The sequence below is a fragment of the Schistocerca cancellata genome, chromosome 2 (assembly GCF_023864275.1).
Source record: "Schistocerca cancellata isolate TAMUIC-IGC-003103 chromosome 2, iqSchCanc2.1, whole genome shotgun sequence".
NCBI lineage: Eukaryota > Metazoa > Arthropoda > Insecta > Orthoptera > Acrididae > Schistocerca > Schistocerca cancellata.
In genome coordinates this window covers 942,615,244-942,638,226 of record NC_064627.1, presented here as the reverse complement: position 1 = coordinate 942,638,226, position 22,983 = coordinate 942,615,244, and the positions used below count along the sequence as shown (strand labels likewise).

General features: G+C 40.6%; 1 protein-coding gene across 1 annotated transcript in view; it reads right to left on the bottom strand.

Annotated features, from left to right (window-relative positions):
- Positions 1 to 22,983, bottom strand: part of LOC126148844 (ras-related and estrogen-regulated growth inhibitor-like) — a 167,943-nt gene that overhangs the window by 98,673 nt on the left and 46,287 nt on the right. The window contains exon 3 of the mRNA XM_049915779.1: positions 9,940 to 9,996. Coding sequence (XP_049771736.1) covers positions 9,940 to 9,996 — 57 coding nt within the window. The remainder of the gene's footprint in view (positions 1 to 9,939; positions 9,997 to 22,983) is intronic.

Genomic DNA, 22,983 nt, shown 5'->3' with positions numbered 1-22,983 from the left:
AGCGGCTTTACTGCTGAATACTTTAATCGTTCAGGAAACTGACCATTCCTAAAGGAAAAATTACAAATATGGCTAAATACAGGGCTAACATGTGCAGCACAGTACTTTAATATTCTACTAGACACTCCATCATAACCATGACAGTTCTTAGTCTTCAGTGATTTAATTATTGACTCAATCTCCCTCTTGTCTGTATCACAGAAGAGTATTTCAAAAGTCAATCTCGGAAACGCATTTGCTAAGAAATTTATATGATTTCCTGCAGAAACTAAGTTTTTATTTAATTCACTAGCAATGCTCAGAAAATGGTTGTTAAATATTGTACATATATCTGATTTATCAGTAACGGAAATATTATTACTGCGAACTCACTTTATATCATCACCCTTGTGCAGATGACCAGACGCTTCCTTCACAACTGACCATATGGCTTTAATTTTATCCTGTGAATTAGCTATTCTATTTGCATAACACATACTTTTTGCCTTGCTAATAATATTTTTAAGCACTTTACAATACTGATTGTAATGGGTACTGTAGCTTGATTGTGACTACTTCTAACATATGATATAATTCCTTCTTTGTTCTACATGATATCCTTATCGCACTAGTCAGCCTACCGGGCTCTCCATTACTGCTAGTACCTCGTTTAGAATGTTCTAATGGAAAGCAACTATCAAAGAACATGAGAAATGTGTTATGGAAACCATTGTATTTATCATCTATATTATCGGCACTATAAACATCTTGCCACTCTTGTTCCTTGACAAGTTCTGAAAAACTCTCTATTGCTGTTGGATTAACCTTCTTACGTAGTTTGTAATTGAATACGACATTGGTTTGAGTACAAAAACCTTTTAGTGTTAAAATTTATACATCATGGTCTGAAAGGCCATTCACCCTTTTACTAACAGAATGCCCATCTAGTAATGAAGAATGAATAAAAATATTGTCTATGACTGTGCTACTGTTCCCCTGCACCCTAGTTGGAAAAAACACAGTTTGCATCAGATCATATGAATTTAGGAGATCTACCAACATCCTTTTTCTTGCACAATCATGTACAAAATTAATATTGAAGTCATCACATATAACTACTTTCTGGTACTTCCTACAAAGTGAATCAAGAACCCTCTCCAGCTCAAGCAAAAATGCTCTGAAGTCGGAGTTAGGGGACCTATAAACAACAGCAATTAGAAGTTTACTTTCACTAAATTCAAATAATGCTGAACAACTTTCAAATATCTGTTCAGTGCAGTGTCATGATACGTCTATGGACTCAAATGAAATACTGTTTTTTACGTACTGAGCCACTCCCCCATCCCGCAAGGAACTACTTGAGAAACAGCCAGCTAATCTGTAGCCTGGTAAAGGAAGCCTCTGAATTATCAAATTATTTAAGTGGTGCTCTATTATACCAATAATTTCAGAGCTAACATCTATTAGCAGTTCACTAACTTTATCTTTAATACCTCTTATATTTTGATGAAATATGTTAATTCCTTCTCTACTTGGAAACAATACATCCTCTGGCGGTGAGCCCTTAGTTAGATGCACTTCCTTTAAGCAGGTATACCTATCAGCTGACTTCAGTCTAAAAAAGATGCCGCTATAACACCAACTACTACAGGAATTTTTCCACGAGTAATACCACTACCACCACCACCACCCACTACACTGTCACCTATAAGCTTAGCCAGCATCCCCTTCCCATACCCTTTGAGGTGCAGGCCATGCCTAGTGAAACCCCATCTACTGATAGACCCAACTGGCACCGCTGAGATGTGATGCATGCCCTCCGCCATCAGTGCCCTCCCCAGCCCCACATTAACGCGCCTAACAGCCGCATTAAGGTGAGGCCGATCATGACGCTGAAACAGTTGCACGAAATGCACATTAGTGCCACCAGTTTGAGTAACTATCTTAAGCAAGCCACCACTGACATCATATTCCCCGTCCCTATCGAGACTGTTCCCTGCTTCACCCACTATCACTACCTGATCCTCTTTCGTAAAATTCTTACATAACTCCTCTATGCTTTCAGTCACCTGAGCCAACCATGCACTAGGCTTCACAATGCTCGTGACCTGGTACTCATTACCCAACACTTCCTGCAACTGCTGGCCCACACCTCTACCGTGTGAACTACCTAGCAGAGAGCGTGTGAGCGTTTCCTGCTGGAAAACATCCCTTGGAATGGTGTTCATCAATGGCAGCATAACAGATGGAATCACCGGGTGCTGTTCAAATTTATGGCCGTGGTGGGGGGGATAACCACGAGCACTCCTGCTGCCATACGAAATCTCACTGGAGACGATAAGTGGGCTTATAGGTCCAGGGTATCTGTCCCGCAGGTAGATTGGTTGCAGACCCTCAATTGGCCTCAATCTAACCAACACTCATCTATCTCTGGCACCGAGGCAGAACCAACTTTCATCAGAAAACAAAATTGACATCCACCCTGTCCTCCAAGAGAGGTCTCACTTGACAGAATGAAGTCGCCAATGGCGGTTGTTAGGGGTCAGTAGAATGCACGAAACAAGGCGTCTGACTCGGAGCTGTCCTTGAAGTAACCGATTTGTAACAGTTCGTTGCGTCCTTGTGGTGCCAATTCTTGCTCAAATTGCTGCTGCAGATACAGCGCGATGCGTCAGAGCCACACGCCGAACACGATGGTCTTCCCTCTAGGTTGTACCACGTGGCCGTCCCGAGACAGATCTTTGAGCCGTGAATTCCTGAGATGATCATTGGAGGATACTTTCTCTGTCGAAATTAAGCGCTTTGCGGCGTCCTGGTTGGCCAGCGCGCTCTTCTTAGCACGGCGGCGGCTCGCGTGGTGACGGAGACTCGGTCGGGGCAGTGACGGTGACTTGGTCGGCGGCAGTGACAGAGGGAAGACAGCGCACACAGCACCGCGAGTAGTCAGTCGGCGCGTGGCGTACTGCGAGGACGCACGGTGTTGACATTCCGGCGCCTGGGTCTAGCGGCGAGCGGAATTGGAATGCGGAAGCTGTCACCTGTCAACGTAGACTCTTTCCAGAATGAGATTTTCACTCTGCAGCGGAGTGTGCGCTGATATGAAACTTCCTGGCAGATTAAAACAGTGTGCCGGACCGAGACTTGAACTCGGGACTTTTGCCTTTCGCGGGCAAGTGCTCTACCACCTGAGCTACCCAATCACGATCACAGTTTTAATCTGCCACGAAGTTTCATATCAGCGCACACTCCGCTGCAGAGTGAAAATCTCATTCTGGAAACATCCCCCAAGGCTGTGGCTAAGCCATGTCTCAGCAATATCCTTTCTTTCAGAAGTGCTAGTTCTGCAAGGTTCGCAGGAGAGCTTCCGTAAAGTTTGGAACGTAGGAGACGAGGTACTGGCAGAAGTTAAGATGTGAGGACGGGCCGTGAGTCGTGCTTGGGTAGCACAGATGGTAGATCACTTGCCCGCGAAAGGCAAAGGTCCCGAGTTCGAGTCTCGGTCCGGCACACAGTTTTAATCTGGCAGGAAGTTTCAACATAGGCTCTGTTTAAGAGTCATCATCTCGAATCCTGAGGAGAGCGCAGGTGTTTACGATGGCGTATATGAAAAACAATTAAAATCGCTCAAAAGAGGAAAGGCCAATGGACCTGTTGGGATACAAGTTCTATTTTACACAGAGTACGCGAAGGAACTTGCCCCCCTTCTTGCAGTGGTTCAGCGTAGGTCTCTAGTAGAGCGTAGCGTTCCAAAAGATTGGAAAAGGGCACAGGTCATCCCCGTTTTCGATAAGGGACGTCGAACAGATATGCAGAACTATATCCCTATATCTCTAACGTCGATCAGTTTTAGAATTTTGGAACACGTAATATGTTCGAGTATAATGACTTTTCTGGAGACTGGAAATGTACTATGTAGAAATCAGCATGGGTTTCGAAAAACACGATCGTGTGAAACCCAGCTCGCGCTATTCGTCCACGAGACTCAGAGGGCCATAGACACGGGTTCACAGGTAGATGCCGTGTTTCTTGACTTCTGCAAGGCGTTTGGATACAGTTCTCCAGAGGCGTTTTATGAACAAAATAAGAGCATATGGACTATCAGACCAATTGTGTGATTGGACTGAAGAGTTCCTAGATAACAGAACGCAGCAGGTCATTCTCAATCGAGAGAAGTCTTCCGAAGTAAGAGTGATTTCAGGTGTGCCGCAAGGGAGTTTCATAGGACCGTTGCAATTCACAATATATATAAATGACCTTGTGGATAACATCGGAAGTTCACTGAGGCTTTTATCGGATGATGCTGTAGTATATCTAAAGGTTGTAACAATGGAAAATTGTACCGAAATGCAGGAGGATCCGCAACGAATTGACGCATGGAGCACGGAATGGCAGTTGAATATCAATGTACACAAGTGTAATGTGCTGTGAATACATAGAAAGAAAGATCCTTTATCATTTAGCTACAATATGGCAGGTCAGCAACTGGAAGCATTTAATTCCATAAATTACCTCGGAGTAGACATTAGGAGTGATTTAAAATGGAATGACTATATAAAATTAATCGTCGGTAAAGCAGATTCCATAATGAGATTCATTGGAGGAATCGTAAGGAAATGCAGTCCGAAAACAAAGGAAGTAGGTTACAGTACACTTGTTCGCCCACTGCTCGAATACTGCTCGCCGGCGTGGGATCCGTACTAGATAGAGCGATAGAAGAGATAGATAAGATCCAACGGAGAGCAGCGCGCTTCGTTACAGGATCATTTAATAATCGCGAAAGCGTTACGGAGAATATAAATAAACTCCAGTGGAAGACTTTGCAAGAGAGACGCTCAGTAGCACGGTACGGGCTTTTGTTGAAGTTTCGAAAGCAGTATATTGCTTCCTCCTACGTATACTTCGCGAAGAGACCATGAGGTTAAAATCAGAGAGATTAGAGCCCACACAGAGGCATACTGACAATCTTCCTTTCCACGAACAATACGAGACTGGAATAGAAGGCACCCTCCGCCACACGCCGATAGGTGGCTTGCGGAGTATGGATGTAGATGTAGATGTAGATGTAGAACTGCGACCTCCTGGACCAATTTTAAATGGTGAGCCATTTTGTGGGGGAACTTTTGAATGTGATTGCTCCCTGTAGTCACTTTGATTTTCGCTAGTCATTCCTTAAACCACTTATACGTGGGTCTGGAATACTTGGTATTTCAAGTCCATGTAACTGCGCTGTGTCCTGGTTCCGTTGCATGTATTTTGAATTAGAGGTGTGGCCGATATTCAGCGATACCTTTTTTGTTACTATTGTCAATACGTTAAGTGGTCAATTTTATGAGTCAAAGCTTATTCTCTGTATAAAACTTCAACCGCTAATATAAATTGGAATTCCAAACCTGTTCCTTGTCAGCAACTACAATAGTAACAAATTTGCGCCGTCAAACGGTGCTTTGGTATTTAAGTTTGTGTGTGGATTGTCTGGTCGTTATCAGCTTGAGGTACTTGCGGCTTATAAATTTATCAAGTGAAATTTCATTTCATTGGAGAGGGTGTAATAAATTACTGCTTTAATAGGAAGTGCGGTTGTCACACTGTAATGTTTAACAGCTCGCCCTGCCTTTGGCCTACCCATGCTTGGCTGTTTGTTTTAGTATTTTAGTGAACTGTCATTAGTGGTGTGAGCACGCCCTCCTGCCTGTTGTTGTCACTTGAGGTCTCGAACACGGAAATCAGACTCGCGGCCGATGTGAACGCCAAACGGCGCGAATGTGCTGATTGCTGTATAGATCTTTCAGGCAATCATAACATCATATTGCCGAATGTTTTCCATATTAGTTAATTCATCGATTTATGAGATCTTGCTGTTTGAGTATTTTTGAAACCTAACAGATTTTACAAATTGTTATGTTTCATTTTCACAAGGCCTGACAAATGACTTAATTAAACAACTAGTGAGCTCAGATCTGCAGTTATGTTAAATTCATATTCGTCTAAAGTAACTTTTTATTAATTTAGAGTTGAGGCCATAAGGCTGTTTCTCTTTTAAAATTTGTGAATTATTCTCATTACTTTTATACAATTGAATAATCGGTGTAGATCACCGAAATTTGCTGATGCTAATTAATCATTATGTTGTTACCAGTACTCTGTTCTAATTAATGTGGTGAAAATACACCCATCAAAAGAAGTTTTGCATCACCTCGGTTCCGGAACCTGTACAGATAATTGAAACAGAGATCAACATAAACATTATATCGGCCCTTTTTATAGTTCATGAAAACCACACATTGCATGTTGTACCACCATACAGCGAGACATACAGAGGTGGTGGTCCAGATTGCTGTAAACACCGATACCTCTAATAATCAGTAGCACGTCCTGTTGCATTGATTCATGCCTGTATTCGTCGTGGCATACTATCCACAAGTTTATCAAGGCACTGTTGGTCCAGCTTGTCCCACTTCTCAACCGCGATTAGCTGTAGAGTGGTTGGTGGTTCACGTCATCCATAAACAGCCCTTTTCAATGTATCCCAGGCATTTCCGATAGGGTTCATGTCTGCAGAACATGCTGGCCACTTTAGTCGAGCGATGTCATTATTCTGAAGGAAGTCATTCACAAGATGTGCACGATGGTGGTGCGAATTGGCGTACGTCGGCCCCACGTAATGCCATCCCAAAACATCAGGCAACCTCGACCATGCTGCACTCATTAAACAGTGTGTCTAAGGGGTTCAGCCTGACCACGTTGCCTCCAAACACGTGTCCGACGATTGTCTGGTTGAAGGCATATGTCACACTCATCGGTGAAGAGAACATGATGCCAATCCTGAGCGGTCCATTCGGCATATTGTTGGACCCGTGAGTATCGCGCTGCATGGTGTCGTGGTAGCAAGGACAGACCTCGCCATGGACGTCGGGAGTGAAGTTACGCATCATGCAGCCTATTGTACACAGTTTCATTCGTAACACGATGTCCTGTGGCTGCACGACAAGCATTATTCAACATGGTGGTGTTGCTGTCAGCGTTCCTCCGAGCCTAAATAGCAAAACTTATCTACTACTTTTAGTGGCTCGTTTTCTAAACTAATAGTGTGTACATCGCTTATTTTTATTCGACTAATTTCCATAATATTTATTTTATTTTTGTTTTTTGTCTTTGAAAGACACTGACCATTTTGTTTAACTAATCGTCTAAGTTCTTGGTCATCTGTACACAGTTGTAAGTAGGCTGTTTATGTTTTCTTATTGGCAACGTTACGTAGCGCTCTGTATGAAAATTACTGGCTGTGCTGTGTGCAGCCTGTGGCTAGTTTGCATTGTTGTCTGCCATTGTAGTGTTAGGCAACGGCAGCTGGATGTGAACAGCGCGTAGCGTTGCGCAGTTAGAGGTGAGCCGCCAGCAGTGGTGGATGTGAGGAGAGAGATGGCGGAGTTTTGAAATCACATATATTATGACTTTTGATGATATTAAGGTAAATACAGTGTTTCTTCTCTATTAAAATCTTTCATTTGCTAACTATCCCTATCAGTAGTTAGTGCCTTCTGTAGTTTGAATCTTTTATTTAGCTGGCACTAGTGGCGCTCGCTGTATTGTAGTAGTTCGAGTAATGAAGATTTTTGTGAGGTAAGTGATTTCTGAAAGGTATAGTTTAATGTTAGTCAGGGCCATTCATTTGCAGGGATTTTTGAAAGTCAGATTGCGTTCCGCGAAATAATATTGTGTGTCAGGTTAAGCACAGTCTCGTGTAAAATTGTTCCAAAGGGGACGTTTCAAAGTGACCGACAAATCTAAAAAAAAATAATAAAAAAATAAAAAAAATAAAAAAATTCGCTGCTTGAGCTTCTATTTTCTTTCCAGATTTCAACTTCATTTTCCCTTACTGCTTGCTCAATGTACAGATTCTGTAAAATGTTAGATATATCGCATTCATAGCATCGAATACATTGTCTGTCACTTCAAGCATAATTCTACGGTGCTTCAGCAGCTTGCCAACTTTGTCCGAATTAGATGGAACTGCCCTTGCCTCGGTGTCAAAAAATGTCAAACTGAACTAATATTTTTCCTTTTCGCCTTTTACCTGTTAACCAGTCTGCATTTTTTAAATATTTTTCCTTCTATCTTCTGGTGGATCCGTAAAATCAGAACAGTAAGTAAATTCTGACGTTCTTTCGAGGACAATACTCAAGGGATATATTGCTTTATAGTTCTTTCTCGTTGGAGCTGTGTTCAGCAATAACTGTGTTACAGATACTAATCGAATCTTTACTGGAACATAAATTTAATTTCCCAAGTCAGTATTAACCGTACGAACATTTTCTTTAGTAAAAGACCAGAGAGACATGTAGATAGATTTTTTCTGCTTAAGGTTAAAGTCGAACAGTTAATGTAAACGCTGCAAAAATTGTCACTGAAGTGTCTATAAACCAATATTTGACTAACAAATGCTTCCACGAAAGCATTCGCAGCTTTGGTGAGGTAGCAACCAAAAATAGGCTTAAGTTCTCGAAGAACCTAAAAGGTACGAAGGAGAGTACGTACATATGTAATAATTCAATGAATATCGGAATGCGCTTCAAGGATTAAGTTTCCCTTACGACTAATTAACAAAGCCGTCAGCCTGTGATGTAAAAATAAATCTTTACTGAGAACAAATGACAAGTAAGTTGTAAAAAATGAAAGTCTAAGTTATTCAGGTGCAGCATTTATTTACAGCATAACCGATTATAATAAAGACACAGAAGCGTCTGTGTTTTCTGTGCCCTCTGCTTCTTACTTTGAGTGTTTAGAGTATTGTTTGACTGCTCCTTGCAAACAGTAAAAGTGACAAATAAGGTACGACATTACTCATAAGCTAAGAAGAAGGGTTCTCATTATCTACAGTGAAAGAAAGCGAAATAAAATGGATAAAATCTCTGCCTAGGGCCGCCACAGCTTCGTTAAGAGTAAATGCTTCGTTCAGTGTATCGCCATCCTGATTTCTGTACCTACCGCCTCGAACAAGGCAGACGTAATCCCACAACTGACTGAGGCTTGAAGGACGAACGGGTGAGCTGTTATTTACTCCAGTATTCCACGAACTGCCTCCGGTAGCGTTGGTCTCTTAACAGCGGGAGACTTAACACCGGAATTTCTCTCCCTTGTATAGCAGAATTCCTCGAACTGTTGTTGTTATTGTCCCAACTCTCAATCTCCTCTTGGTCTCCTCAAGAAAGGTTAAGGAGGAATCATAGAATTTGAACGAAACTATATATTAAAATATTTCCGGAAATAAATTGTAATTAGTGCTAGCATGGATAGATTTTGTTTATATAGCGACATCCTCTTACATATGTCCATAAACAACAAGATACCAGTACATTTCGAATCGTATTGGGAAGGATTACCTTTGTCACATATAGTGTAAATTCAGAAACGGCTTGTGACCTCTTGTTCATATGAAATCACTGTGTATATTCTTCAGTCGAAGGTTTCGTGGTTTTGGTAATATTAAAAAAAAAGAAAAGAATGAAACATCTTCTCACATACATGAACGATTCATACCCTAGCAAAACAAAGGTAAGTCAATGAAATCGAACAACATTTTGGCACCACAGTCTTGAATCTCAGGAAACCAGCAGATGCATTCATTTTTTTAAAAAAAGGTAGTAGGCAGACCCTCCGGGAAGTACAAACCTAAAATTTTCAACGAAAATATTGACCTAAAAGCTCTATAGTACTGTAGGACCTGTTTAATCCGTCTGTTATGTTTCCAATTAATAACTCTGTATTTACTGGAATGGTGCTCAGCTACAACGGAAAACAAAGAGTATTTTTTCAATTATCTGTGCAGGAATGTATTAACTTCCTTGTTAAATTATTTTCCTTACAATAGCTAAATGTACAGCATGAAATGAGTATGTGATCTACCTTGGAAAAGTATAAAAACAAGGTGAACGTTATTTACGTGAAGTATTAGTCACTTACCAGTATCAGACCGATATTCGCCTATATATCGCCTGGTCAGGTAGCGGACAGTCAAGGCTGAAACATAATAAAATATCGTTTCAAAACCTGATATAATACAAAGAGCCACAATCGCGCACCAGAAAGATTTCCTAGAACGGCAAAAAAGTGTAACAGACCAAAGTCACTTAGAGTCAGAAATATTAGAAAAGAAAGTACCACCCACAGTCTAGAGCAATAAAATACAGATGAAAGGAATAAATTGTACACAGATGTGAGCAAAGACTCTCCTGACAACGTATATTACATTTTTGACCGTTAAATTGCAGTATCAGGCAGGATAGCAAATATAGGAGCTTCGCTTATTGTGCATGTGAAGATCACTAAGAAGAATACATGATCAAATTTGTATGTGGTTTGGAGACATACCGGTACAGTTTGTATGTGTCTGTTAAATTAGATGCGACTTCGCTAGTTGCAGTGGACATCAAAGTTCCATGGAAACTGCCTTGATTAAAGATGCTCTCTTTACATATGAACAAAACCCAAAGAAATAATGTTACGCTATCTGACTATCGTCAGGAATAATTGATCACAGACAACTGTACATAACGCAACAGAAATTCTCTTGTAATCTGAAACGGTCTACTATTCACTACGGTGACCCAGGAATATAGCGCTACCAAGGAACGTAATAATGAGGCGACAAAACACGAGCTACATAGAAACTCTGGAAGCAAACTCACCTTCCTAAATCTGAAAATGATGTACTAGTACTAAGAAAGACTTGTTATATGAATTAATTGCTCGGAGCAAAAGTTGCTTCAATTGAACCATCAACCGAATTAAAGAAGAAGAATATACTTGTAATTACTTCTGCATAAGACGTTAGAGCAAGACTTATGGTTACTCCGTGCTGTCATCACTTTTCATTTAAATTGATGAAAGTAACGAAGTAACAAGAAAGACACAAGATTTACTTTTAATTTCGGGAATATTATTAGGTCTCAAAAGGCACAAGGATTCTACACAGAACAGAGACATTAATATTGCATGATTCACGTGGTATCCTCAGCACAGAGATACAAACATGTGTTCCATTACGTGGATTTGAAAACAAACGGCGTAGCAGCGTGCTACATCCGATCTCAAATCAGAATCATAGCCAAAACAAAGCGTAGTCCGTGACTATAATCCTCTAGTCGTTCGATAACATAGCCTAAGCAAGCACATTGTTGTAATATAGCTCAGAAGCTCGTAAAATAAAGACGGGTGTGATTTGTCCTTTTCTCCAAGAACTGGGCTCGGTTTTCTGTTCTAGAAATCTACGATAGATTATAGTTAGAAGAGGGGCTAACTCAGCTGCGAATTCGGTATAAAACCTGACAGGGATTCCATCGGGCCCTGGAGCTATGTTCAATTTTAGTAGTTTCAGCTGTTTCGCAACACCATTGACAATAATACTTATTTCATTCATCTTTTCAACGGTACGAGAATTAAATTGAGGAAAAGGAACACCTGAAAACTGAATTAATCGTTTCAGCTTCTGCTTTGCTACCCTCAATTACAGTTCCTGTCTTATTCACTAGGGACTGGAAACCAACATTGTTGCCACTAACAGCCTTTACATACGACCAGAATTTCTTTGGAATTCGGGAAAGATCATTTCACAGTATTCTGCTACTGTAATAATTAAAGGCATCACGCATTTTAAGTTGTGGTACTTAATCGAACTACTGTCATTTACTAACATACAATTTCTTTAAATACTGCCAATAAGCGAGTTTCATGTATCTTAATAAGTAATACAGATAATTTAGATGTGGAAATATTTAAAGATCAACTGTGCTTGCACCATGTGAGAAATCCTACATATACCACTAACGCATTTTTATTCTGCTCAAATGTTCTTAGTGGTCTTGCATTTTACGATAAACATTCAAACTGTACGTGTTTTAATACGTAATTCAGAGAGTTTAGGAGTGGAGCCATTTAGTCTGAAAATACGTGAAGCTTGTAAGTGTGGCTCAACGTTAATTTTTTTGTCGGTAGTGCCAATACGCAAGCTGCATGAATCTTAATAAGTAATACAGGCAATGTGGATGTTAGAATATATAATCAGAAGCTTCATTGTGCTTGTAAAGTGTGTGAGAACTTACAGATTACACAATAAATGTTTTAGAGAGCCGTAGTTCCGGTTGCAGCTGTTTACTCGGTCATTTGTGATACTTGATATCAATTGCATTTTTTCTAGGAATGCATCATTTTCGCTTCCCTCCTAAATTGGTAAAGACAGTACAGAGAATCAAACTGAGCACACTCTACACGTTTGGATGCTGTTGTAACTTAAACATTACACTTTCCTGCTCTGCTGACGCATTTTTGCGGATTTTCTAGGTATTTGACAAGAATTTTAGATAAGTTAAAATAATTAACTTAAACCTCACACGATGATTCAATGTTTTGCACTTAACCTCAACTAGGTCTGAATCATCTAAAATTATTGTCATCGATTATATGTTTTCAGTGAAGCATTATCCCCGCTCTTCCTCCCTTCATACATACTTCCGAGTTCACAGTCGTTTTTTGTAGATACCAATTTGATCAATATATGTGTATGTGGAAGAAACATTATGATACGTGATATGAACAACTCAGGTTTTTTTGCATTGATATGTAATTTGCAGACATTTTAGAATATTATGACATTTGTCAAGGGTCACAAATGTGGAAAATAATTCATTTAAGGCACAATTGTGTATTACACCAAGTGTGGTCCATAGACCGAACATTGAATTCTGTCATTTATTGGCGAATACAAGCAACAGTAGCTTAAAACGGTAGTTAATTTTTCTTTGCCTTCTTGAAGCTTTGTTGAATAGTATCTACAGTAAAACTCATCTTTAACAATTACATATTATTAGTTCGTTAATTATATTGTATAAACAAATGTTCCTTCCCCATGAACCATGGACCTTGCCGTTGGTGCGGAGGCTTGCGTGCCTCAGCAATACAGATAGCCATACCGTAGGTGCAACCATAACGGAGGGGTATCTGTTGAGAGGTCAGACAAACGTGTGGTTCCTGAAGAGGGGCAGCAGCCTTTTCAGTTGTTGCAGGAGCAACAGTCTGCATGATTGACAGATCTGGCCTTGTAACACTAACCAAAACGGCCTTGCTGTGCTGGTACTGCGAACGGCTGAAAGCAAGGGGAAACTACAGCCGTAATTTTTCCCGAGGGCATGCAATTTTACTGTATGGTTAAATGATGATGGCGTCCTCTTGGGTAAAATATTCCGGAGGTAAAATAGTCCCCCATTCGGATCTCAGGGCGGGGACTACTCAGGAGGACGTTGTTATCAAGAGAAAGAAAATTGACGCACTACGGATCGGAGCGTGGAACGTCAGATCCCTTAATCGGGCAGGTAGGTTAGAAAATTTAAAAAGGGAAATGGATAGGTTTAAGTTAGATATAGTGAGAATTAGTGAAGTTCGGTGGCAGGATGAACAAATCTTCTGGTCAGGTGACTACAGAGTTATAAACACAAAATCAAATAGGGGTAATGCAGGAGTAGATGTAATAATGAATAAAAATTAGGAGTGCGTGTAAGCTACTACAAACAGCATAGTGAACGCATTATTGTGGCCAAGATAGACACGAAGCCCACGCCTACCACAGTAGTATAAGCTTATATGCCGACTAGCTCCGCAGATGACGAAGAGATTGATGAAATGTATGATGAGATAAAAGAAATAATTCAGATAGTGAAGGGAGACGAAAATTTAATAGTCATGGGTGACTGGAACTCGATAGTAGGAAAAGGAAGAGAAGCAAACGTACTAGGAGAATAGGGAATGCGATTAAGGAATGAAAGAGGAAGCCACCTGGTAGAATTTTGCACAGAGCATAACTTAATCATAGCTAACACTTGGTTCAAGAATCATAAAAGAAGGTTGTATACTTGGAAGAAGCCTGGAGATACTGGAAGGTCTCAGATGGATTATATAATTGTTCAGGAACCAGGTTTTAAACTGTAAGACATTTCCAGAGGCAGATGTGGACTCTGACCACAATCTATTGGTTATGAACTGTAGATTAAAACTGAACAAACTGCAAAAAGTTGGGAAATTAAGGAGATGGGGCCTGAATAAACTCACTAAACCAGAGGTTGTACGGGATTTCAGGGAGTGCATAAGGGAACAATTGACAGGAATGGGGGAAATAAATATAGTAGAAGAACAGTGGGTAGCTCTGAGGGATGAAGAAGTGAAGGCCCAGAGGATCAAGTAGGTAAAAAGACAAGGACTAGCAGAAATCCTTGGGTAACAAAAAAAATATTGAATTTAATTGATGAAAGGAGAAAATATAAAAACGCAGTAAATGGAGCAGGCAAAAAGGATTACAAACGTCTCAAAAATGAGATTGACAGGAAGTGAAAAATGGCTAAGCAGGGATGGCTAGAGGACAAATGTAAGGATGTAGAGGCTTATCTCACTAGGGGTAAGATAGATACTGCCTACAGGAAAATTAAAGAGGCCTTTGGAGAAAAGAGAGCCTCTTGTATGAATATCAAGAGCTCAGATGGAAACCCAGTTCTACGCAAAGAAGGGAAAGCATAAAGGTGGAAGGGGTATATAAAGGGTCTATACAAGAGCGATGTACTTGAGGACAATATTATGGATATTGAAGAGGATGTAGATGAAGATGAAATAGGAGATATGATATTGCGCGAAGAGTTTGACAGAGCACTGAAAGAGCTAAGTCGAAACAAGGCCCTGGGAGTAGATAACCTTCCATTAGAACTACTGACAGCCTTGGGATAGCCAGGCCTAACAAAACCCTACCATCTAGTGAGCAAGATGTATGAGAAAGGCGAAATACCCTCAGACTTAAAGAAGAGTGTAATAATTCCAATCCCAAAGAAAGCAGGCGTTGACAGAGGTGAAAATTACCGAATTATCAGTTTAATACGCCACTGCTGCAAAATACTAACACCAATTCTTTACAGACGAATGGAAAAACTGGTCGAAGCCAACCTCGGGGAAGATCAGTTTGGATTCCGTAGAAATGTTGGAACATGTGGAGCAATACTGACCCTACGACTTATCTTAGAAAATAGATTAAGGGAATGCAAACCTACGTTTCCAGCATTTGTAGACTTTGAGAAAGCTTTTGACAATGTTGACTGGAATACTCTCTTTCAAATTCTGAAGGTGGCAGGGGTAAAATACAGGGAGCAAAAGGCTATTTACAATTTGTACAGAAACCAGATGGCAGTTATAAGAGTCGAGGGGCATGAAAGGGAAGCATGGGTTCTGAAGGGAATGAGACAGGATTGTAGCCTATCGCCGATGTTATTCAATCTGTATATTGAGCAATCAGTAAAGGAAACAAAAGAAAAGTTCGGAGTAGGGATTAAAATCCATGGAGCAGAAATAAAAACTTTGAGGTTCGCCGATGACATTGTAATTCCGTCAGAGGTAGCAAAGAACCTGTAAGAGCAGGTGAACGGAATGGACGGTGTCTTGAAAGGAGGATATAAGATGAACATCAACAAAAGCAAAACGAGGATAATGGAATGTAGTCTAATTAAATCGGGTGATGCTGCGGGAATTAGATTAGGAAATGAGAGGCTTAAAGTAGTAAATGAGTTTTGCTATTTGGGGAGCAAAATAACTGATGATGGTCGAAGTAGGGAGGATATAAAATGTAGACTGGCAATGGCAAGGAAAGCGTTTCTGAAGAAGAGACATTTGTTAACATCGAGTATAGATTTAAGTGTCAGGAAGTCGTTTCTGAAAGTATTTGTATGGAGTGCAGCCATGTATGGAAGTGAAAAGTGGACGATAAATAGTTTAGACAAGAAGAGAATAAAAGCTTTCGAAATGTGGTGCTACAGAAGAATGCTGAAGATTAGATGGGTAGATCACATAATTAATGAGGGGGTATTGAATAGAATTGGAGATAAGAGAAATTTGTGGCACAACTTGACTAGGAGAAGGGATCGGTTGGTGGGACATATTCTGAGACATCAAGGGATCACAAATTTAGCATTGGAGGGCAGCGTGGAGGGTAAAAATCGTAATCGTAGAAGGAGACGGAGAGACGAATACACAAAGCAGATTCAGAAGGATGTAGGCTGCAGTACGTATTGGGAGTTGAAGAAGCTTGCACGGGAGCGAGTAGTATGGAGAGCTTCAAACCAGTCTCAGGACTGAAGACCACAACAACAACAAACAAATGTTGGTTTCTAACTACTTATGGGGAGTATAGTTTATAGTAGTCCTCATAATCAATTACATAAACAAAGGTGTGTTTTAAGTATTTACGGATTGGAGTACTTACTTTATAGTTTGAAATCATGTTTCCGACTCCAATATGATGTAAACATTACACTTTTTGTGTTGTTGATGCATTGTTGAAGACTTGGAAAGACCATTATAACAACTGACAAGAATCATTGACGTGGAAAATAATTAACTGAAGTAAGTCTCTGTGTAAGTAGGCTGTTAATGTTTTCTTATTGGCAACGTTACGTAGCGCTCTGTATGAAAATCACTGACTGTGCTGTGTGCAGTCTGTGGCTAGTTTGCGTTGTTGTCTGCCATTGTAATGTTGGGCAGCTGGATGTGAACAGCACATAGCGTTGCGCAGTTGGTGGTGAGCCGCCAGCAGTGGTGGATGTGGGGAATGAGATGGCGGATTTTTGAGTACAGAATGGATATTATGAACTGCTATGTATATTATGCTTTTTCAACACTATTAAGGTAAATACATTGTTTGTTCTCTATCAAAATCTTTCATTTGCTAACTATGCCTATCAGTAGTTAGTGCCTTCCGTAGTTTGAATCTTTTATTTAGCTGGCAGTAGTGGCGCTCGCTGTATTGCAGTAGTTCGAGTAACGAAGATTTTTGGTGAGGTAAGTGATTTGTGAAAGGTGTAGATTAATGTTAGTCAGGGCCATTCTTTTGCAGGGATTTTTGAAAGTCAGATTGCGTTGCGCTAAAAGTACAGGGTGATTCAAGAAGAATACCACAACTTTAAAAATGTGTATTTAATGAAAGAAACATAATATAACCTTTTGTTATACATCATTACAAAGAGTATTTAAAAAGGTTTTTTTTCACTCAAAAACAAGTTCAGAGATGTTCAATATGGCCCCCTCCAGACACTCGAGCAATATCAACCCGATACTCCTACTCGTTCCACACTCTCTGTAGCATATCAGGCGTAACAGTTTGGATAGCTGCTGTTATTTCTCGTTTCAAATCATCAATGGTGGCTGGGAGAGTTGGCCGAAACACCATAGCCTTAACATACCCCCATAAGAAAAAATCGCAGGGGGTAAGATCAGGGTTTCTTGGAGGCCAGTGATGAAGTGCTCTGTCACGGGCTGCCTGGCGGCCGATCCATCGCCTCGGTTAGTTGACGTTCAGGTAGTTACGCATAGATAAGTGCCAATGTGGTGGTGCTCCATCCTGCTGAAATATGAATTGTTGTGCTTCTTGTTCGAGCTGAGGGAACAGCCAATTCTCTAACATCTCCAGATACTGTAGTCCAGTTACAGTAGCACCTTCGAAGAAAAAGGGACCAAAAACTTTATTGGCTGAAATGGCACAGAAAACGTTCACCTTAGGCGAGTCACGTTCATACTGAGTTGTTTCCCGCAGATTCTCAGTGCACGCTGAACAACTGTCGTCGATTCACTTCTGCCGTACTCAGTAACACAAAAAGCTTTCTGTTGAGCGGTCGCCATCTTAGCATCAACTGACGCTGACGCCTAGTCAACAGCACCTCAAGCGAACAAATGTACAACTAAATGAAACTTTACAGCTCCCTTAATTCCCCGACAGATAGTGCTTAGCTCTGCCTTTTGTCGTTGCAGAGTTTTACATTCCTAAAGTTGTGGTATTCTTTTTGAATCACCCTGTATTGCGTGTCAGTTTAAGCACAGTCGTGTACAATTGTTCTAAGGGGACGTTTCATATGTCGACCCTTAGCCTAGGATACCTCACTGGAATCTTCTGATTTTTTTCTTGTAGTTTGTGTAATTAGTGTTGCTATTGTTTATTGCTAGCGCGTAATTATAGAGAGAATTTCTTTTGTAGTTGCAGTCTTTCATTGTTGTACAGTAAAACAGGTGTGGCACACATGTAGATTTGCACCAAGTATTTCGCAGTTGCAATTAACTACATATTATTTTCAGTGCTATGTTAATGTGTTCTCTTATTTTTGCTCTTCAAATTGTGCTTTTCTGTGTTATCGTGTGAAATATTGTGACAATAATGGCGTGTGGAAAACGTAATACTAGGCTCCAAAGTAGACTGAGAAATGACAGAGAAGACGAAAGCAGTGTGTTAGCGCCACTGTGTAATGAATTAACTAATGTTCAAAGTAGTAATTTGGTAATTGCGCATAGGGAAATGGAGCGGGTTGCAAATAATGGTGTACACAGTGAAACAAGTAGTGAACAGGGAAGCATTATCGATCGATCGCTTGGCAACAGCTCGCCTCAGGAATCCGAAATGACAGGACACAATTTTGCAAATACTGTAGAGTCAGGTTTTGCGTCCTCACCGTTTTCTCAAATAAGTCAAGACACAGTTTCTGCTTGTCAAAATGTGAATGTTGCCGGTGCAAATGCGCTGCCGAAAAGCGTAGAGGAACAGATTCCAGACACTAATGCATTGTTATTACAGCTAATGCAACAAATGGAACAAAATCAGAGACAAACACAGCAACAGTTAGACACAATGGAACAAAATGTTCAAAAGTTAGACACAATGGAACAAAATCTTCAAAAGTTAGACACAATGGAACCACACCAGAGGCAAACACAGCAACAGTTAGACACATTGGAACAAAATCTTCAAAAGTTAGACACAATGGAACAAAATCAGAGACAAACACAGCAAAAGCTTCAAAAGTTAGACACAGTGGAACAAAATCTTCGGAAGTTAGACACCACGCTTGAACAAACACGTGAAGATTTAACTACTGAGTTACATAACATTGAATCGAAATGTCAAAAAGTCTGTAATGACGTAAAAACACAAATTTGTGAGCATTTTCAACCTATCTTTTCGCGGCATGAAAATGCATTACAGAATCACGAAGCAGCCATAAAAGAACTGCAAACCATTGTTCATGAAAATCATGAGACCTTGTGGGCTAAAATTGACTCAGTTGCATCTACCGATTCGGTTACGCAACTTGCAAAAACTCAGGAAAACTTAAAGGAAACAGGAGATTCGATTTCAACACAAATGGACACTCTGAAACTTGGTTCAGAAAAACACACTGAGGAAATGTGTTCACTATCGGAGAAAGTAACCGAACTTTCGGATCAGGTCACTAACTTATCTACAAAGGTAGATGATGATCTGAATGACACAAGACCCGTAGCCTTCACTGACACACAAGAGTATGAACAAAATAGAAAATCCAAACAAAATCAAAATCAAATCAATACACAGAACAAAAGAGAAATCCGGGAACTACAAGATCAGTTGACGCAGGTAATACAAGAATTACATATTTCAGAGGACACTTGCGCTCCAGTACGGGAAGAGGGACATAGAAATACGGAACAACCACAAAATAATAACACAGGACACTTCGGAAATTATGAAAGAAATTGGCAAGGCGCATTGGATTTTGAGATGGAACCGCCGAAACGAAGTAACAATGAGCGATGTGCGACTCGCCGACACGATGATTTCGACTATAAGCTGTTCATTACTACACGTAAATTCAAAACGTTTAAGAATTCTGCCAACGACATTCATCCACAAGCGTGGCTCCATGAATTCTCTCATTGTTTTCCTCCCAACTGGTCGTTAGAACACAGATTAGAATTTATGTGTGGCTACTTGGAGAATGAACCAGCTGTAAGAATGCGGTCGGTCATTCACGATTGCCACAGTGAAGGAGAGTTTTACCATGCCTTCCTCTCAGCATATTGGTCTCAAGCCACACAAGACCGAGTAAAACATAGCATCATAATGATGAAACGTTTCAAACAATCTGAATTTTCCAGTCTTATGAAATATTTTTAAGACATGTTGCATAAGAATCAGTATCTTTCAAACCCATACATAGTGGTGGATGTGGGGAATGAGATGGCGGATTTTTGAGTACAGAATGGATATTATGAACTGCTATGTATATTATGCTTTTTCAACACTATTAAGGTAAATACATTGTTTGTTCTCTATGAAATTCTTTCATTGCTAACTATGCCTATCAGTAGTTAGTGCCTTCCGTAGTTTGAATCTTTTATTTAGCTGGCAGTAGTGGCGCTCGCTGTATTGCAGTAGTTCGAGTAACGAAGATTTTTGGTGAGGTAAGTGATTTGTGAAAGGTATAGATTAATGTTAGTCAGGGCCATTCTTTTGCAGGGATTTTTGAAAGTCAGATTGCGTTGCGCTAAAAATATTGTGTGTCAGTTTAAGCACAGTCGTGTACAATTGTTCTAAGGGGACGTTTCATCTGTTGTGTCATGCACCAAGACTGGTACATTGATTGGACTTTTATCGGTATTACCTGTAATGACATCTGTTGGTGACAGCGAGCACATCGGGCATAAATTGGCAGTTGATTTTATTTTGTGTTTTTTACGGTTTGTGGAACAGTATTTAAAGTGAAACTCATCTATAGCAACTATGTATTACTAATTTTTTAATAACATTTTATAAACAAAAGTTTGCTTCTAATTTATTTTAAGAGCATTTTCCATAGCGAATGACATTTCTAATTTATTTTAAGAGCATATTCCATAGCGAATGACATATAGCTTCCAATGAAATTTACCTACATGACTGGTAAGCCAGTTCATAAATGATTTTTTAAAGTGAATAATGCATACATAATTGGCAACACTTTCACCGTTTTACGTAAGTAAGATACTTTTTAAAATGAGTGATGTACATTTCTGATAAATGTGTCAGCTCGTTTGGGTACTTTTCTTGTGGCTGGCTTTGGGATTTCAAAAGCTGAATTCTGTGTAAGAGCCATGCACAACGTCAGGGCAGTGCATAGTGAAGCCATCTGCGTATTTTACAATATATGTGGTGTAGAGTTCATGCCTACGAGATTGTCATAATAATGTGACTCTACAGTGTATAGCAGCGTTTGAAGCCAACACACCACGGAGATAGGTCACATAAAAGTTGGTGCAGTCCAACAGCTATCAGTGAGGCAGCTAAGAAAGGCCGCCTTAAATACACTGGTGTGCCAAACTTAAGGACGAAAGTAACTTTTGCATCATATGTCACTGTCAAGTACCATCATTCGATGAAATTTGGATATTACATGGAAATAACTGCCACAGTATAGCACAGGAAGTCAATGAAACAACTACACAGTAGCACTGAAACGAACAGCAATGACACTTATTTAAAGTTGAGAGAGGACAAGTTACTGTCTCGCCTACTTTTCACATACAGAAAATTACTAAAGATTTCGTTACAACCTGAGGCACCTTGAGCAAGACTGTAGAAAGTTAACGGTCTAAGCAGACATTGATGCAACCTGGTAGGGCGCTAAAAGCATGAGGTATTTTTGTGATTCTTAGCTCGTAGAAATGGCATGTTGGGAATTGAAAGCAATTGGCGGCGAGCCCATCCTTCAGTAAATCTTGCCAGACAGGTCTACAGCCATACAGGGCAGACAGAGCTGCTCCTTGTTGAGACAGGACTCCAGCAGAACAATGCTGCACTACCTGCCATGGCGCCAGCAGAAGCCCGGGCTACCGCGATGGTCTGAAGGAACTTGTCTACACAGTGGAGTCGTAAACCGGGCATTATGTGCAGAGCCACGCATAATAAAAATTCACCTGTTTCCATGTTCGTCGATAATGCAAATAGGCTGGTGAACCACTTCCCCCAGCCACCTCGGTCGTATAAGAAAAATCCGGTGTCTGAGAAACATTTGGAGATAGAATCATTATTACACCTCATAGCTGGGACTAACAAGCTCCAAGACACAGGCGATTTAGACAGAGATGTTTGAGATTGTATGTGTTCACTTGTTTCCATGGGAAGTGACATGACTTCAGAAAAAATCATCTTCCCCCTCTGTGAAAACTTAAAAAAAGCCAGTAATTGGCGGTTTCTTTTTTTTTTCAGTAACGCAGGTTTCTTAACTCTTGCCCTGGTTTGACGTGAGTTCGCGCTGTCGTGTGGGAGGGGAGATTTAGCGCCTCCAGAGCCCTGTGATTGGCTCAAAATGGGATGAAGTGGTGTCGTTCGTGCACTTTGCGGGAAAATTGATTTGTTTTCTGGAGAGGTGCGAGGCACTCAGGTGTGGGACTTTGGCCTGGTAAGCACTTCTGGTCAAAGATCAGGCATGTGTGGTTGGTACTTCGGACATGTTCTGAGACTGACTTCACTTGCGAGCACTTTAGACTGGGGAGCCTGTGTTGAAGTTCTTACTGTACCAACAGTGTGACTTCAAATGTCTCAGACTACTCGTTTGCCAAGGGCACACTTATTCGTTTTTGGTTTCCTGTCTTGATGTTTGGTATCCTTGTGTGCTCTGTCGTATAAGTGAGCCAAATTGATCCTTGGCACGATCAGCAAACGGGTGTGTCACACACTGAAATCTACCATGATTTCAGGGTTCTGGTAGAGAGCAAATTGCCATCCGTCTGCCTGATCGCTAGACTGTGAGATTTTTGCATTTCTTTCGTGGCTGCGATCGATTCACAGGTGCCCCCTCCATGTCTCCCCCTGCCGTACACACCTCGCCAGCTGCAAGTGAAATTGCCGCAGGAAGCAAACAGGGTAACATACTGTCACTCCGGCACTGTCAGGGCGTACAGATCTCAATTGCCACTTGCTCTCAGCTGCACCTATGTGGAGGAACTTCTGTAGATTTGATCAGTCAAAGTCTGCTCAGCGTCAGATACATTCAGATTGCGCCATCCAGATCTTTAGGGCCAGAGTACTTGACTCACTCCACTAGTTAAACTGTCTCTGCCACCCAGGATCCTTGTCCAGTGTTGTCTTAAATCACCTGTTAGTTGTTTACGCTGTTCACCCAATAACTTGTTTAGCATAAT